This window comes from Lactuca sativa, chromosome 8 (genome assembly GCF_002870075.4).
Source record: "Lactuca sativa cultivar Salinas chromosome 8, Lsat_Salinas_v11, whole genome shotgun sequence".
Taxonomy (NCBI): domain Eukaryota; kingdom Viridiplantae; phylum Streptophyta; class Magnoliopsida; order Asterales; family Asteraceae; genus Lactuca; species Lactuca sativa.
In genome coordinates, this window is record NC_056630.2 from 110,838,976 (window position 1) to 110,858,549 (window position 19,574).

The window sequence follows — 19,574 nt, forward strand, 5'->3', positions numbered from 1 at the left end:
AAATACATGAAAATAACCTAGTACATGAAAATAACCTAGTACTCACATAATAAACTAAAAGAGATTTTAAACAAACGGGATATATTTCAAAATATTCCAAGGGGCTTCAAACTGGAATTCCAACCCGTTACTTAATGACTTGTATTCCTCCTTAGCAGCTTCCAAGATGACCTCCTCAGTAGCATTTAAATGGGTGTCGTCAATTTTGGTATAAAGATCGTTGAATAATAGAATTTCGGTTTTCATTTCATACCATCTTGCTAAGATGTCTAGTTCGTCACGATCGTTTCTTGTAGCCATTCGGTTTTCAGCATTGAAAATATTGGTTAAACGGCTCCAAAACATTGGATCGTTCAACTTGCTTGTCTCGTACACATGAATATAAGCACGTGTAAGAACCAATAACTCTTCATTGCTCCATGATATAGAACTCATTTTGATTGAAACAAAGAGATTAGAATCTAAAAAACGACATTTGAACAGTTGTATTGGTTTATTTAGTAAACTATTTATTTAACTTAATGTCAATTTATAGTAGTTTCTACACAAAATTGCAGTCCAATCTTCTAATATGTCTGCAATTCATAGTCAAAATTAACTGGCGAATGCAGTGTAGTATACTTATACCACAACAGATCACTGTTTGAGTTGACAAGTCATCCCCCGTCGAATGACAACACAATACATTGCTGCTTGAACTGACAAGCCATTGCACCAGGAAAGTAAGGAGTCATTATAAATAGATTTTAATATCCGTTGTAATTGTATCGTATTACTTCCCTTCTTGCAATTATGGACACACCACATATATGGAGGAACGCAGAGGAGGTCGCTTTGGTTCAAGTTTGGATTATAACTGTTGAGGAGGATTTTCCACCGGGTCCCCCACAAGTTCGTTCTGGATCATTTTGGTCTCGTGTCTGTCATTTGTTTCACCATTTAATGGGGCGTACTCAATATCAAAGAAGAAGAGATGTCAAAGCGAAGTTTCTGGATTTGAAAATAAAGGTGAAACAATTTCAACGTATTTATAACGAGTTGGATAGCGAACATGCAAATACGGATGAAGACATTCTACGGCAGGTGGATTTGGAACTATACCGCTTTGAATATGATGTTAGCGAGTTTACCCACTTAGATGCATGGAATCTTTTAAAGAATGTCCCTTATTTTTAATATGCATGTTGGTTAACTTAATTGTTTTTCGTTATTTCAGTTGCTTGTTGTTGTATGTGAGTAGTCGTTACTATTTAATAAACGTCCATTTCTTTTAATGTATGTTGTTTCCTTAATAGCCAATACATAATACGACATAAAATAAATAACTAAACATAATACGCCATAAAATATAAATGGGGTTCAAAAATAACTAATACATAATACGAAATAAAATATAAACAGGGTACATGAATAACTAATACGTAACACGACACTAAAATAAAAACGGGGTACATAAAAAACTAATACATAATACTACATAAAATATAAAGGTGCTACTGATGGGTTTTAGCCATAAGAACTTTCCTATGTGCGCATGCAAAACCCTAATGCTTGGATCTAGGCTTTCTAATTAAACATGCTTTGAATCCAAGACTTCTAATGGCTAATTAGGTTAAATAACAACATTGAAACAGATCTAGAACCATACCTTTGAATTCCTTGTTGATCTTGTTGTCTTGGAGCTTCTAGAGTCACAATTGTCACTCCTCTAATGGCTTACAAACACCAATAGCAAGAAAGATGACTTAGGAGAGAGGAGAGGGGAGGAAATCGGCTAGGGTTCTCTTACTTTAGGTTAGGTCCCGATTTCCCTTGCCCATGGGATCTATTTATACATGTAGACTCCTTAAGGGTTACAATCTAAACCCTAATTGGATAATCTTCTCTTAAGGCTATCCAAATCCTTTCCTTAGATAAGTCATGGACGATTTTGAAGCTCTCCTAGCTTCTAGAATCCGTCCACTATATATCTATAAGGATTTATAGTCTAAAGCTTAACTATCAAACAATTGACAGTTTATACCCCTTTATTTAATTAACCTCTTTAAGTCACCAAATTAATTCCAATTAATTCTATGACTTATATTAATCAAATAACAATATATTATTCTTTATATTATTCCCATAATATTAATAATATTTACTCTCTCTTGATAAATCATCCTGTCAAGTTGCTATGGTGAAGGCAACCCAAAAGGACCATGCACAACCGGGTCAAGTACTTGCCTAATATAGTTGCAGCCTTAGACACTATTCCAACAGTCTCCCACTTGGATAAGTCTAGTAACTATATGCACAAGTACAATTTGGTTTGCAATCGTAGCTCTCAAAGACGCTGTCAAACTCTGATCTAATCAATCTTGTCCTTCAGATAAGGGATCGTACAGTCCTCTGTTAGATAACATGCTAACAATCCTATGGAATGGTTAGTCAAGCATTTAGGTTTCTCGATCTCTGATTTATTCGACATAGAACTTAATCGAACACATCAATTCAGTTCTGACCGGGCCTGGCACATAAGTCAAATCAAATCATCGAGCGGCCGAGATATCACTTTTACCTTCTTAGATAAAAGTTACAGATAAACTTCGACTTATATGCATTTACTTATTCAATACTCAACTATACACAACAATGCGTTTTATAACACCGAGTTACTGATGCGTTTTCGCATTATCAATGTACAATCAATTAACAAATAACAAACCATATATCTAGGTTTTAAGACTAAATGATATTATCGTCTTGCGATCACCTTTTATATCATATTCCATAAGGTGATTCCAGCAAGCACGGGTTTGTTCCAATGCTCAAAACTAGTTCATAAGCACTCATGAATGTTGCAGCAACCCTTTGCTATGTCTAAAACCATTTAGACAATCTACACACCAATTCATGACAATCTTCATTCATATCTACTTCCAACATATGAACGATTGTGGATAATTTGAACAATTCGATTATTCTTAATAAACTCAATTATTCTGGAAGTCAAAACATGCAAAATGAAACAATAGTTAAACAATTAACATAAGACAGTAACATTACTCATAAATAAAACTCCTTTATTTAATCATCAAATGTTAATTACATTTTACCTATTACATGTTTCTAATACTATCTAATCTATGCTAATATCATCCTTCAGCCCAATACTCCTAGCATGTTGCAAGTGCTTAACCCTACTCAGTCCCTTCGTAAGCGGATCTGCTGGGTTATCTTCTGATGATATCCTCTTCACTACGAGTTGTCCTTCTTCTACACGATGTCTAATGAAATGGTATTTTCTGTCGATATGTCTCGATCTACGATGATCCCTCGGTTCCTTGGTCAAGGCAACGCTCCTTCGTTATCACAAAAAATCTCCATAGGCTCCTTTATGGCGGGTACAACTCCAAGATCACCGATGAAGTTCTTTAGCCATATTGCCTCCTTCGACGCTTCGCTCGCTGCAATGTACTCTGATTCACACGTTGAATCAGCTACGGTCTCCTGTTTGGAACTCTTCCAAGTCACTACTCCTCCATTTAGGGTAAAGACCCAGCCCGACTGCAAACGGTAGTTGTCCCTGTCGGTCTGAAAACTGGCGTCACTATACCCTCGCACCTTTAAGTCATCACTCCCTCCGAGGACTAAGAACCATTCCTTCGTTCTCCGAAGGTACTTAAGGATATTCTTCACCGCAATCCAATGTGCTCTGCCAGGATTCCCCTGATATCTGCTAACCATGCTCAAAGCGAAGGCTACATCAGGGCGAGTACAAGTCATAGCGTACATGATTGAGCCAACTGCGGAAGCGTATGGTACTCGGCTCATTTCTGCTATCTCAGCTTCGGTACTCGGACTTTGAGTCTTACTCAACTTGGCATTACTTTGTATCGGTAATTCTCCCTTCTTCGAGTTTTCCATACTAAAACGTTTTAGTACCTTCTCCAAGTAAGTGTTCTGACTAAGCCCAATTATTCTCTTACTTCTTTCTCTTACTATCCTTATTCCCAAAATGTAAGAAGCCTCTCCGAGGTCCTTCATAGCGAAGCACTTCCCGAGCCAGGACTTAACCTCCTGCAGAGTCGGGATGTCGTTTCCTATGAGTAATATGTCATCGACATATAGAACGAGGAAGCTTACTATACTCCCACTGGCTTTGACATATACACATGATTCGTCTTCGCTTCGTACAAATCCAAACTCTTTGACTTTCTCATCGAAGCAAAGATTCCATCTGCGAGATGCTTGCTTAAGTCCATAGATGGACTTCTCAAGCTTACACACTCTATTTGGATGCTTCGGATCTACAAACCCCTCTGGCTGATCCATGTAAACATCCTCAGCCAACTTTCCGTTAAGAAAGGCGGTCTTGACATCCATTTGCCAAATCTCATAATCATGAAATGCAGCAATTGCTAGCATCACTCTAATAGATTTAATCTTCGCAACTGGTGAGAAGGTCTCATCATAGTCAACTCCGGGAGTTTGAGTAAAGCCCTTCGCAACCAATCGTGCTTTATATGTGTGTACTTTTCCATCCACGTCGGTCTTCTTCTTGAAGATCCATTTGCACCCAACGGTCTTACGTCCGGGCACATAATCAACCAAATTCCAAACTTGGTTATCATACATGGATTAGATCTCGCTATCCATTGCCTCTTTCCACTTTGCAGACTCCGGGCCTGCCATGGCTTCCTTATAGCTATTAGGTTCATCAATATTTATTAGTGTACCATCAATAATATACGTGTCCCCTTCGGTAGTAATATGAAAACCATAAAACTGGGGTAGAACTCTAACTCTATCGGAACGTCTAAGAGGTAAGGATTCGTCAATCAGTTCAACCGGAGTTTCCTCCTCGGGTTGAGTGCCAGTGGTAGAGGTTCCTTCATCTATCGACTCTTGAATCTCTTCAAGCTCGTTGCCTCCCACTGTTTCCTTGGCTTATGAGTTCTCGCTCTCGGAAAACTCCTCTCCTCGCAACGAAGACAACATTGTCCTTCGGTTTATAGAAGAGATATCCAAAGGATGTCTGCGGGTAGCCGATGAAAATACATCGCTCACTTCGAGGTTCAAGCTTGTCGTGAGTATCTCGTCTTACGAAAGCCTCGCAACCCCAAACCTTGATATGTGCCAACGAGGGAGCTTTCCCTGTCCACATCTCGTGAGGTGTTTTGGCAACCTTCTTAGTAGGGACTCGGTTAAGGATATGGGCGGCAGTCTCTAAGGCATACCCCCAAAAAGAGATAGGTAGTGAAGCACGACTCATCATAGAGCGAACCATATCCAGTAAGGTTCGATTACGCCTTTCTGCCACACCATTCAACTGCGGTGTCCTAGGAGGCGTCAATTGCGAAACTATTCCACGCTCCTTGAGATAATCATGGAATTTAAGACTTAGGTACTCTCCTCCTCGATCGGATCGAAGCATCTTGATTTTCCTGCCCAATTGATTCTCCACTTCATTCTTGAACTCTTTGAACTTTTCAAAGGTTTCTGACTTTTGCTTGATTAAATAGATATACCCATATCTACTATAATCATCGGTAAAGGTCACGTAGAAGCGGTTTCCATCCTTCGTGGTTGATCTAAATGTTCCACATACATCGGTATGTATTAGGTCCAATAGACCTTCACCCCTTTCACATGTACTCGTGAAGGGTGACTTGGTCATCTTTCCAAGTAAACAAGACTCGCATGTGTCATCTTCCCTAAGGTCGAATGACTCCAACACTCCATCCTTTTGGAGTTGGGCTATGCGTTTCTTGTTGACATGTCCAAGACGACAATGCCACAAGGATGCTTTATCCATACTAGTGGAAGAATCTATATTCAAAACATCATTTCTTAAGTTATCAACAATCATAACAGTTTCATATATTCCATTACATGGTATAGCTTCAAAGTAAAAGACACCATTTAGATAAGCCAAAATAGAACCATTCTCATTATTAAAAGAAAATCTAAATCCTTGTCTATATAAACCATGAAATGAAATGATGTTTCTAGCCATTTCTGGCGAATAGCAACAATTGTTCAAATTTAAACACAAATTATTCCTAAGCACTAAAGAATACACTCCAATCTTGGTCACAGGCGACGATCTTTTGTTCCCCATGATTAGATTGATTCTTCCTTGCTCCACATCCCTACTTCTTCTTAGTCCCTGCACATTAGAACAAATGTGATAACCACAACCGGTATCAAGAACCCAAGAAATAGCATGATTTGAATTGTTAGATTTAATTGTGTATATACCTGCGAAAGATGGCTTGATCTTTCCTTCTTTGATTGCTTGCAGGTACTCTGGGCAGCTTCTCTTCCAATGTCCTATCTTGTGGCAGTGGTGGCACTCTGCCTCCTTCGGGTTAGGACAGGGCTTAGCGGGATCAACTTTGGTCCCACTAGAAGAGGCACCATCCCGGGCTTTGACCTTGCGATAGTTCTTCGATGAAGCCTTCCTCTTCTTTCCCTTTCCTTGACCAATAGCCAAGACAGGAGCAACAGGTGGATTGGGAGTTAGCGCAACAGACGTGTCTTTTAAGTTGCTCTCAGCAACCCTCAAGAGACCTTGGAGTTTGCTTAGGGTGACCTCTTCTTTGTTCATGTGGTAGGTCATCCTAAATTGGTTGTACATCGGAGGCAAAGAGTGAAGCACCATGTCGATCGCCAAGTCTTCCCCAAAGTCAACATTTAACTTGCGAAGGCGGTTGACATACCTCTTCATCTTTTGCAAGTGCACGGTAAGAGATTCTCCATGACCCATCTTAGCGGAAATCATGTTGGTGAAAATCTCATAACGCTCTTGTCTCGCGTTCTGGTGGTACCTCTCCAATAAGTCTTGGTGCATCTCGTACGGGTACATGTCCTCGTAGGACTTTTGGAATTCGGAGTTCATGGTAGCAATCATGATGCAATGTACCTTCGTTGCATCTCGCTCATGAGTCTCAAAAGCGGTGATTTCTGCTGGAGTAGCGATTTCGGGGTTAATTTTCTCGAGCTTCTCATCAAGGACATACTCCTTATCCTCATAGCGAGCAATGGTGCGAATGTATCTTATCCATTCGCTAAAGTTCGTTCCATCGAAGGTGACATTTTGGCAAAGGCTCATCAACGTGAAAGAACTAGTAGCAGCGTTGTTTGCGTTCGACATCTACAAAAGAAAAGGACAAAGATAGATTAGAATAAGAATCCCTAATTATCACCTAATAAGAAAATTAGGGCTAGGATCCAACAATAACATTTACATACTAGAAAAGGGATGTCGTAATCTAACATGCAAATAAATTGAAGGTAAGTGAATGACGATTCACTAATTCTCCATCACAAAACTTAACTATTAGTCCTAAGTGTATTGAGAATTCCTAGGTTCGGATGAGATTCATTGAAACTATTCAATGGCATGTTTAAATCTCGATATGCCCCTCTTGTTTGTGACTAGGATACCGAGGATCACAAAGCGGGTGTGAATTACCATGCAAATTCACATGGTGCCTTCATTGTAACGATCACCTATTCGATGTGCCGGTAAACCACACACGCTCCATCGAACTATGATAAACAATGAATCACCATTTGCCACTTTTGCTTAGAACCAATTAGTGTGCCGGTAAACCACACACGCTCCACTAACTTCTTAGCAAGGGTGCAAAGTGTAATTTCATGGGATTGCATCAATTCACTTTTCCTAAAGTAACTAAGATTGGGAAATTTTAAAAAAAAATGTGTAGTTACTTTGTATCACTTATTATACTTTTAATGAGAGGATGAGGTTGCCCTATCCTACCCGTTCGGCTAACGACCCTCCACCAATCAAGCAAGCGGTGGGTGTGAGTGTACACCCATTAAGCGCCATTTTATAGGCTGCAACCTTATACCCACCTTATAGATCGGCTTCGTGAATGAGGCCTACTAACGGTAAGACTAGCATTTAGTTATATATATATATATATATATATATATATATATATATATATATATATATATAAATATATATATATATATATATATATATATATATATATATATATATATATATATATATATATTATTCTAGTAATATCATATTAGTATAGGGTTGTATTTTAAACCTTTCAAAATCTAGGGTTTGAAATTTAAGTTGTCTAAATCAAAACTTTTAATCACAAATATAAATTTCAAAACTTGAGGGCAAGTTTTAAACATTTAAAACATAGAGGATCAAATAACAAATAATTCTAATTAACAATTAATATCATAATTATCTATATTTGATTTTATTCAAGATTTCTTTGAAAGATAATTACCAAAATAATTAAAATAATTAATTAATTATCATATAAGGAAATCAAATATTTTATTAGTTAATAAATACCTTTAACTAGATCAAGATAATAGCCATATATATATATATATATATATATATATATATATATATATATATATATATATATATATATATATATATATATCAAAAAAATCGGATTTAGATTGATCTATTATGATTAAGGTAAGTTTCCATAAGATAACTATGAAAAAATCCAGAATCTGGCCATTCCTGACGCCCGGACTCGTCGAGTGCACAAAGGGACTCGCCGAGTCAGGCCTACTCACCGAGTCCATGACTCAGAAACCAAAAATCGAATTTTGCAGGTTTGTTTCAGTTAATTAAGCAACAATTTAAAGAAAACCAAGCAAGGCTCTGATACCACTGATGGGTTTTAGCCATAAGAACTTTCCTATGTACGCATGCAAAACCCTAATGCTTGGATCTAGGCTTTCTAATTAAACATGCTTTGAATCCAAGACTTCTAATGGCTAATTAGGTTAAATAACAACATTGAAACAGATCTAGAACCATACCTTTGAATTCCTTGTTGATCTTGTTGTCTTGGAGCTTCTAGAGTCACAATTGTCACTCCTCTAATGGCTTACAAACACCAATAGCAAGAAAGATGACTTAGGAGAGAGGAGAGGGGAGGAAATTGGCCAGGGTTCTCTTACTTTAGGTTAGGTCCCAATTTCCCTTGCCCATGGGATCCATTTATACTTGTAGACTCCTTAAGGGTTACAATCTAAACCCTAATTGGATAATCTTCTCTTAATGCTATCCAAATCATTTCCTTAGATAAGTCATGGACGATTTTGAAGCTATCCTAGCTTCTAGAATCCTTCCACTATATATCTATAAGGATTTATAGTCTAAAGCTTAACTATCAAACAATTGACAGTTTATACCCCTTTATTTAATTAACCTCTTTAAGTCACCAAATTAATTCCAATTAATTCTATGACTTATATTAATCAAATAACAATATATTATTCTTTATATTATTCCCATAATATATTAATAATATTTACTCTCTCTTGATAAATCATCCTGTCAAGTTGCTATGGTGAAGGCAACCCAAAAGGACCATGCACAACCGGGTCAAGTACTTGCCTAATATAGTTGCAGCCTTAGACACTATTCCAACAGTCTCCCACTTGGATAAGTCTAGTAACTATATGCACAAGTACAATTTGGTTTGCAATCGTAGCTCTCAAAGACGCTATCAAACTCTGATCTAATCAATCTTGTCCTTCAGATAAGGGATCGTATAGTCCTCTATTAGATATCATGCTGACAATCATATGGAATGGTTAGTCAAGCATTTAGGTTTCTCGATCTCTGATTTATTCGACATAGAACTTAATCGAACACATCAATTCAGTTCTGACCGGGCCTGGTACATAAGTCAAATCAAATCATCGAGCGGCCGAGATATCACTTTTACCTTCATGATTTCCATCCAAAGCCACTGCGAAGTACATTGTTGTCAGATAGCTCCCAAGAAGGGGTAAATAACCCACATATATCAGCGGTATCATGCACCTAAGGAAGGTCGAATCTACATAAAAACGAACACATATTAGTGATAAGTAAAAACTAATTGAGATACATTACCATGAAATATTATATAAACTCAATAAAAGAAGTATGTTATACCACACAACCTAAAGCCACAAAACATAATTGAAAGCGGTTGGTATCGGTTTTCTTAATGGCTGTGAAGGTATTAGGATTTGTTCTTTGAAGGTTATGCAAGAAAATTGGTAGTTGAGAAAAGCTTCTTTCGGTGTAAGTACTCATTTTCAAAACCGATGAAAGTGCTCTACAATCATCACACAAATGCAATTATAAATAGAAAATATTGTATTTCTACTGTTCAAAATTCATAGTTTAAATGTTTAAATTCATAGTCAAACCAGTTCATTTCATAGTCAAATTTCACTGACCGACATGACAATACTACAGAATGTACTTGTCTGCAGTTCGTAGTTCAACTTTTTAAATTCATAGTCAAACCAATTCATTTCATAGTCAAACATCATACATCGACAACAAAAGACAAGACAACACAATGTACTTCTCTGGATTTCGTAGTTCAACTTTTTGAATTCATAGTCAAACCAGTTCATTTCATAGTAAAAAAGAATTGTCTGTAATATGATTTCTTCTATAAATAGGTGTCACTCACTATGAAAAATTTAACTGAGAAAGTAACTCCGATTTAAAAGAAAAAGAAGGCTAATGGCATACTGCAGTTGCGGAGGAGAACGTATCGTTAGAATTTTGGGTACAGCTAAAAACCCATGAAGATTGTTTTACGCTTGCCCATATTTGGTATCATGTTGTTAACGTCATTCAAATTAAACTCTCGTGTTTACATGACAAAAATTTATTTTCTTACTGTCAATGTTAAATTTAACAAGGACCAAAATGCGGGTTTATCAGTTGGGTTGATGAAGAGAATGACCAATCATCTATGGTAATAGCTAAAGTAGCTAACTCTAATAAGCTCTTTCAATCAAAAAATAAGAAGTTAAAGATAGCGTTGGTTTGTAGTTGGGTGTTGTTCTTGGCAGTTCTTGTTTACAAGTTGTAAGGTTTTTAATATTGTTTTTATGGTTTTGAAGTTGGTAGGCCAATAAACTGTTGTATTTGTACTTATGTTTAGAACAATGTACTTGTAACGTTTAAACAAATGTTGTAGTTGTTCTTATGTTGTATGTATTGATAAGTTATTAGTAGGTCATTAATTTGTTGTAATTGTTGTAACGTTAAATTTTTTGCCATCCGTTGACGAAACTGTAAAAATAAACTAATAATCAAATCCAACATTAATTTAGATATACAATTATATAATCCAACTACATAGGACCAAGACTAGACCCCCAATAAATTTTTGTCATCCGTTGACGGAACTCTAAAGCTGCGTTCTTTGGGTCAATAAGAACATGTATTGGTTGACCTGAAACGAATTGCTCCATAAACATACAAACAAAAACACCGCAATCTCCCAAATGACTACTTTGTTGGGGAACATTTTCTTCATAAATGAATTGCATATTCAATGGAATCCTTGGGATGTTCCTCCAGGCCCAATACTTAATCTTGTCCAAATAATTTGCCACCCGACGTTCAAATTTGGAAAAGATTCATTCTGATTTGAATTTTTCATAAGCCCCTCTACCAAGACTGTCATAAATATGCACTTCCATTGACGTTAATCGTAGTTCCCCAAATAGCCAATGATTAGGGGATGAATGAATCGACAATAGGACCTGTATAAGGATCAAAAAATAAAATTATGTTTCTTTACATCACAATACAAAAACATAACAAAATTAACGATATTATTTTCAATATAAACAATTAAGTTTACCGTATCAACATCCCACCAAGCAACCATGAAGTTGGGGTACGTAGCAATACCAGGCATAAACGCCCTCCAGTCCTGCCCTTCTTCCAAAGCATGAGAAACAAAAAAATTTGGAGGCATTATTGTATGTCGGTCGCCCTCAAACCGTCTCTCCATCAATAGTCGGTACCAAATGGTTATATGCTGCACACATGATACTTTTGTTATTGACTAAAAAACAATTAACTTTTAAAATAATAAATTAACAATTAATTTACCGATGACTCCAACCATCCGTCGTGTGTATGCCCAAACAATGAGCTCCAAAAATCTCTATCTAACACGAAATTAAACAAACGATGCTGGACATCATATGAATGAAATAAATAATTTTGGATGACAACCTCACCGCCTGCTACGTAAGGTTTCAGGTGCAACATGGAGAAGTCGTGAGCAACACCAAAGGCTGGAGGAGGAACGGGGCTTGTTGATTTGATATCAACATTCTTTTTTGCTCTTCTTTTTTGTGTCGTGTGCAACTAAAAACAATATTCAAATGTTTAAATCCCTATCTTTCAGATAATTCACATAAACATAAAATTATGAGTTTATAAATAAAACGAATACCTCGGTGTAAGGAGGGCACAAATATTGTGATGGTTTTCGAGTCCTCGGTTTATCGGGTGTAACTTCTTTGCCATCAACACCATACTCATCAAAATAATCTACAATTCCCGTAATTATTATTTCATCTTCGTCCAGCACCTAATTTAATAAGCAATAATCTCTAATTAAAAAATGTTTCAATATACTAAAAACAAAATATAAATTAATGTAAGTATAAGAACCTCTTTAGCTTCATTATAATCATTTACGTCAAACACATCATCATCAAATTTGTTCCCCGCATTGTCATTCCTCTCCTCCGACTCTTACATTAAAAATAAAACTTTATACTTAATAACAAAAGACACATAATTTAATAAGCAATAATATCTATTTAAATAAATGATTCAATCTACTAAAAATAAAATATAAATTAATGTAAGTATAAGAACCTCTTTAACTTCACTATAATCATTTACATCAAACACATTATCATCAAATTTGTTCCCCGCATAGTCATTCTTCTCCTCCAACACCTACATTAAAACTAACTTTTTACTTAATAACGAAAGACACATTAAAAAGTAATTATTAAAATCGTAAAGGTAATATCTATAACAACCTTGTCGTCTTGAATATCACCAAAAACATTTTCAGTTGTATTGTTTTTATTCATCACTTCATCTTGTACAACCTATATTTTCAAATATAAAATACGAACACAAATATTCATATATGTTAATAAAATTTAAAAAATAATGTAGCGTGTAACTAACCCGTTCATCAAAATTTATGTTTTTCCAAAATTCATCATTATTCACTTCTTCAACAAAAACCTATGTAGGTTGTCGGCTCATAAACACATGCTGCTCTAGTGCATGTAGCGTTTCAACACCTCGTCTAGGTTGTGTTTCCCATTGCCCCTACCTCTACCATGAGAGCGACCACTGGACAACATACTAGACGAAGATTCGTCTTGTCTCCTAAAATGGTCCCGTACTGGGGATGGAACTGCTTTCCCTTCACCATATACATACTCTTGAAATGACATATAATAACAAGATGTCATCTCACTATCACTCGGTAACATGTTTTGTCTTGGTGGTTGCCCCTCCTAAAAAATCAAACATATTAAAAATGGACATAAAAGTATAATAATCAAGTTTATTAATAATAAACAAAAAATTTATAAACCTGTAGCTTTGAAAAAATCTTGTTCACGTCAACCCATTTTAATTTTTTTGTTCCACTCCATCGTTTCATCCGAGGCATGTCTTTATTTTTTCTCAATACGAATCCACATGCACGAACAGCCGGAATCATCTCATATATCCATATCTACAATTTTTTATAATTACAGTAATAAAAGTTAAAATTAAAATAAAAAACATAACAATAAAACAATTCAAATATAAGAAAATTTTTATACCCTTATTGGAGCCATAAATCCTGATACGGTGTACTTTAAAGTTTGTCGACGCTCAGGAAGTGATAAATAATTATCTATTTTGTTTCATGTATCCTCAAGGTCAACATAAGTGAAATCCCAAAGATAGCTACCCCAAGCGAAACTAACAAAACAAAAAAACAAAATTGGTTTTTATATAAATTATAACTTTAATAAAATAAAACTTTTAACCTAAACAAAATATACCTGTTCAAGAGATCCAAATTCTCAGCCAAAAAAAACCAATCTTGTGGCACCCAATCATTAATTTCTTTTCCCAAAAAACCTTCACACAAAATGTATATCAAACATACTCTAACTGCATCAACGTCGTCAAGTTCTAGGAATGTTCGATTTAAAATTAAACGTTTCAGGTCGTCGATTTTCACCGAACTATTGGTATGGTCCGGAAATAACCGCTCATACAATAAACATCTTTTTTTACTAGTTAATAATTTTTCCGACGCTTTTTTCCCAATGTTTTTTGGATACTCCCCAAAATTGAAGTCGGTTATCAAACAAAACTCTTCCGGCCCATAAACCATTTTCGTATTGCCTACTCGAAAATATAATCGTTTTATTCCATCTGGAGATAAAACAGAGTTCGGACAGATCTGATGAAAGAACATTTTATGGAACAACAATGCGTCCCCTTGTAAACGAGGGACATCAATAAAATAACCAAATACAGTTTCTCTGAAAATGGCAGGCCTGACATCATCTAAAACTTCAAATACTTCCCATATATTACCACCCGAGCCTTTTAAGTTCACAATTGCTTTCATATTGATAAAACTAAAATCATGCTGCAAAAAAAAAACACAAAAACAAATTAGAGAACTAAAAAATATTTTGTTTTTAAAATATAAGATTATGAACTACAACAAGTACATAAACAATTAGTAATGCAAATACAAATTCTTAATTAATAATTTATATATTTACGATAAAAAACAATAACATACACATATATAAACAATTTTCCAAGTTATACAACAAATATATTTACGATAAAAAACAATATCATACATAATCATATAAACATTTTATTAAACAAATTTTCAACTTAAACGACAAATATATAAACAATTTTTATCTTGCTAATTATATAAACTAACATTTTATAACCACATAAACAAACAATTTTTCAAATAAAACGACAACCAAATTAACAATTTTGCAAGTTATACGACAATTATATACAAATTTTCAACTTATACGACAAACACAAACAATTTCTAACAATATATATACGACAAATTTTCAACTTATACAAATGTTATACTTATACGACAAATATATATACAAACGACTATTTTGCACATACTGTAATTTAACTATTTTTCACTTTATATAAACAATTATACGATAAGAATATACAAGTTTTCAGGTTATACAACAACTAAACAAACAACAAAAATAACAAATTGTAAACATTATCTACGCAGTCTCTATTTGTACATTCAAACAACCACTAACAAAATAACATTTAAACTTCAAGTATACTAAAGAAATATTAAAACTATCAAACACAACAAAATTACCCTTTCAAAAACTTTATAATTACTATTTTTTAACACTAAATAATACAATAAATGATAAAATCAAAAAAAAGTTTAAACATTAAAAGAGTTAAAATCTAACCATATTTGCGGGATTGTTGACATAATCCTCAATTTTCTTCAAAAACTAGCCAAAATCCCGAGAGAAGCCCAAAGATAGAGAGAATTTTTGTGTAGAGAAGGGTGAAATATGGAAAGAAAAAAAAACGTTTATATAGTGAAAGCTAGGGGATTTCGCAGATGGCACAATGATTTCGCAGATGGAACATTCCATCTGCGGATGTACAAGCAGCTAAAGCACAACTGTGCTTTAGCTACTTGTACATTCGCAGATGGAAGGGTGATTTCGCAGATGGGACACTTCCATCTGCGAAATTGAGGGCTATTTTTGCAATTTCGATTATTTTTTACTATTTTTGTAATGTAATTAGTGTAAATGACTATTTTTGTCATTTTCTCTTATTAGTGTCATTTGCTTAATCCAAGATTAATTAATAAAATGGTGGTGTTCTATAAGACCGGTCTTGAAAAATGAAATATTCTTAAAGGCCCAGAACGGGCAAGAAAAAAAAGGGTCCTTATCTTTATAATAATTTTGTATTTTTAAATAAAAATGTATAATGAAAAAAATTGGGCCTTGTGCAGCTGCCCACTTTGCCCCCCCCCCCCCCCCCCCCTCTAAGGCCCCCATGGTGTTCTACATGACTTTTTGCATCTTACAATGTTCGATTTCAAGTTCAGTAAACAAATTTTTGATACTCAGCTATATAATAAAACTTAAGAGTTGAGATTGGAATCGTAACGTAATCGTGATCATTTTTTACTTGTAAGATTTTAATATCAAAATTGAGATTTTAGCAACCAATTAAATATATATCGTTGATCGGTTAATATTTTTTACATTTATTAAGCTTATTAAGCGGGTGCTTGGATTAACTTATTAGCTTATTGCTTATTATTTATTTGCGGTGGGAATAAGCAATAAACAATAATCATGGAGAGAGATGTTTATTAAAATTAGCTTATTTAGCTTAATAAGCTGAATTTTATCAAAACACTCAAATTAGCTTATTGTGAAAGTAAGCAATAAGCACCTCTTTTTTTTTTTTTTTTTTTTTTTTTTTTTTTTTTTTTTTTTTTTTTTTTTTTTTTCAATCCAAAGACCCTTAAGTTGGAGATACGCTCTATTTGAATATTGGATACCATTGTATATAATTAATTTAATTAAAACAAAATAAAAAGATTGAATTTAATATTTGTATCATTGTTATACTCGTATTTCGTGTAGTTAGTTGGCCAAGAATTTTTTTTTTTTTTTTTTTTTTTTTTTTTTTTTTTTTTTTTTTTTTTTTTCAATCCAAAGACCCTTAAGTTGGAGATACGCTCTATTTGAATATTGGATACCATTGTATATAATTAATTTAATTAAAACAAAATAAAAAGATTGAATTTAATATTTGTATCATTGTTATACTCGTATTTCGTGTAGTTAGTTGGCCAAGAATTTATTATTTGAATTGTTGTATTTTTGTTTCTAATTACAATCGACTATATATCCTATTTAATTATATATTTTTTTCAATATGATAATCAATTATGTTTCGTATTATGAAAATTTAATATCAAATGTATCATAACCTTGTTTTATTCCATTTAATATAATTAATATAAGACGTCAAACATGTTAATACTTAATATTACATTTGTAAACGCTAATAAAACTCTTTCTAAGATTGTTTAACTAAAAACTAAAAAGAAATCAATACGTTATGGCAATAAAACATTACAAAACGTAATAAATTGAAATTTATTCTGAAGTAATTAAAGCATACAAATAAAAAGTAAACATGACTTAATTAAAATCGTTTAATGTATAATTTTGGAAAAGCTTGCTATGATTTCCGTCAAGCCAAACAAAGCATTACAATATTACGATCGAACCAGGAATACAAAAATAAAATAAAAAGAAAGTAAATACAAATTAAATGACCAATAATACCCTTTGACCAGATGCGTGTATGTGATATAGCAGTATACGACCAACTCAAAAACAACCACCTTTCCAAATTTGCCCTTCAATGGTTTCTATGCGGAGATGAGATCGCGTGGTTGCAAGTATACCTTAAGCCCATTCTTCATAAACAGCGTCAACGACATCTTCTGTTCCACCCGGTGACCGGGAACAAGCTTCAGCCGGTAACGGAGGAGAACCGCGGAAACCACCGATTTCATCTGTAAGTAAGCCAAATCCTTACCTAAACAAGTCCGAGGTCCGGCGTTAAACGCCACAAACTTGTAACCATCTTTGGGCGGTTCAAATCTATCTCCGGTAGCCGATAGCCACCTCTCCGGTTTAAACTCCAAACAATCTTCACCCCACACGCTCTTCATCCTCCCTACGGAGTATATGGAGTACGTCACTGTTGAACCCGCCGGAACCCTAGTTCCGTCTGGTAAAACGTCGTCATTGATAACGTACTTGAAATCCTCCGGCACCGATGGATACAATCGCAGGGTCTCCGCCAGGGCTGCTTTTAGGTATTCTAACCTGTCAGCTTCATCGAATATCAGAGGATCGGAAATCCAAGTGTTGGGATCGTTTCCACGTGAATCTTTTAACACAGCAGTCAATTCGTTGATTATTTTAGCTTCGATCAACGGGTTGTTCATAACCAGATAGAAAAACCAGCTGAGAGCGACGGAGGAGGTGTCACGTCCGGCGAGAACAAAGTTCAGAGCAATGCGCTTTAAAACGTGGTTTGGGAAGATATTCCCGTCGACATCTCGTTTCTTGATAAACCTCGATAGAAGATCATCTGAAGGGTTTAATTTACGAGCTGTTAAAGCATCTGTCATGTAATTTTCGACCACTTGAAGGCTTTTTTTCAGTCTCATTTCTGCGCCTATACCAAAAAGCTTCTTCAACCGCCATAGAAATCCTGGATACAATAACCGCTGCAGCGTCGCCTCTGTTGCGGAATCAAACGCCGTTGCAAATGGGTTTTCCGATAACTCTAAGGATAACGTTTCCGGGTCTTTACCAAATGTCAACCCGCAAATGTTATCGAACGTTAACCGGAGTAAAAGATCTTGCAAGTCGACGGGGAAGCGTTCTTCGGAGGCTTTTTCCAAAATGCGCCACAATCTGGTTTTAATAGTCCTGCTAACCCACCTAGCCATGGCTTGCCGGAGCGTGCGTGTCGTGAATTCCAACGCCGCCGTCTTCCGCTGTATCAGCCACGTTTCGCCATCGCTATTGAATATTCCTTGACCTAAAAGATCATGAAACGCCGTTTGCCATGTGGGTCCTTTAGGGTAGTTATCAAATCGGGTCCGGAGTATGTGCTCAATGTTTTTCGGGTTACAAGTAACCGTATAAAACCCTTGTTTACGTGCAAAGAATGGTATGGCGATAGTGGTGGTCTGATAAGTCCCGCCACCACCGGAATTTCGTAGGTTTCCGGCGATCCAATCGTGGATCCGAGACCTATTTAGGAAGAGAACAGGAAGGCTGCCGAAGAAAGGATAGACTTTGGGGCCAGAAAGATGACGGGAGAGGTGGTGGAACCAGAGGAGGTAGGCTGAAGAGGTGGCTACTACCATGAAGACGATCATGAGCTCAGCTTCCATGGCGGAGTTTAATTCTTAACTGTGTATTGTAGCTTTAGTGAAGAAGGTGGTGAAGAAGGGTTTATATTCAAAAAGCAAAGAGCATGGGACTGGTGTATTAGAAAAGTTATTTAAATTTAGGAGAGAGTTGTTGAGAAAATACTTTTTTGGTCTTTGAATTTGTGTGGGGGCTCTTTGGTTGATAGGAACTTGTGTTTGTGTGTTCATAGTTTTTGATTTATTTTAATTAATCAACTTTCCTTCCATATTTTTATGAATTTAAAATGTATAATAAATTATATTCGTGTTATATGCTTATATATTCACCAAAAAAGAATTGTTGGGAAATTTTCTAAAATAGGTATGATTTGCATATGCAGATGTGCAATGTCATAATTACACACACGTATAGCATCTTATTAATTATTTAATACGTTTGAGCTTTTTGTTTTTTTAATTTTAACTAAAATATCGTTCAACCAACAAATACTACAACAAATCAACTATCGCTGTTTAAAATCTAGTTAACGACTATTCAAATAATGTTTGTGTAAAAACCAACCTAAATATACATTATAAAACACTAAGAATAATGTCATTTTTAAAGGATACTATATACATATTAATACACATTAATAGACGCGCTACTTAGGAAAAGTTACAAGTATTTTGTAGGTGGTTTCCAGGTTTGGCTTCTTG

General features: G+C 35.2%; 1 protein-coding gene across 1 annotated transcript; it reads right to left on the reverse strand.

The window, feature by feature from the left end:
- Nucleotides 1-17,101: 17,101 nt before the first annotated feature.
- Nucleotides 17,102-18,939, reverse strand: LOC111893148 (cytochrome P450 86A1). Its single transcript, XM_023889213.3, has one exon. It carries the CDS (start codon nt 18,894-18,896, stop codon nt 17,352-17,354), a length of 1,545 nt encoding a protein of 514 aa, XP_023744981.1. The 5' UTR covers nt 18,897-18,939; the 3' UTR covers nt 17,102-17,351.
- Nucleotides 18,940-19,574: the final 635 nt, after the last annotated feature.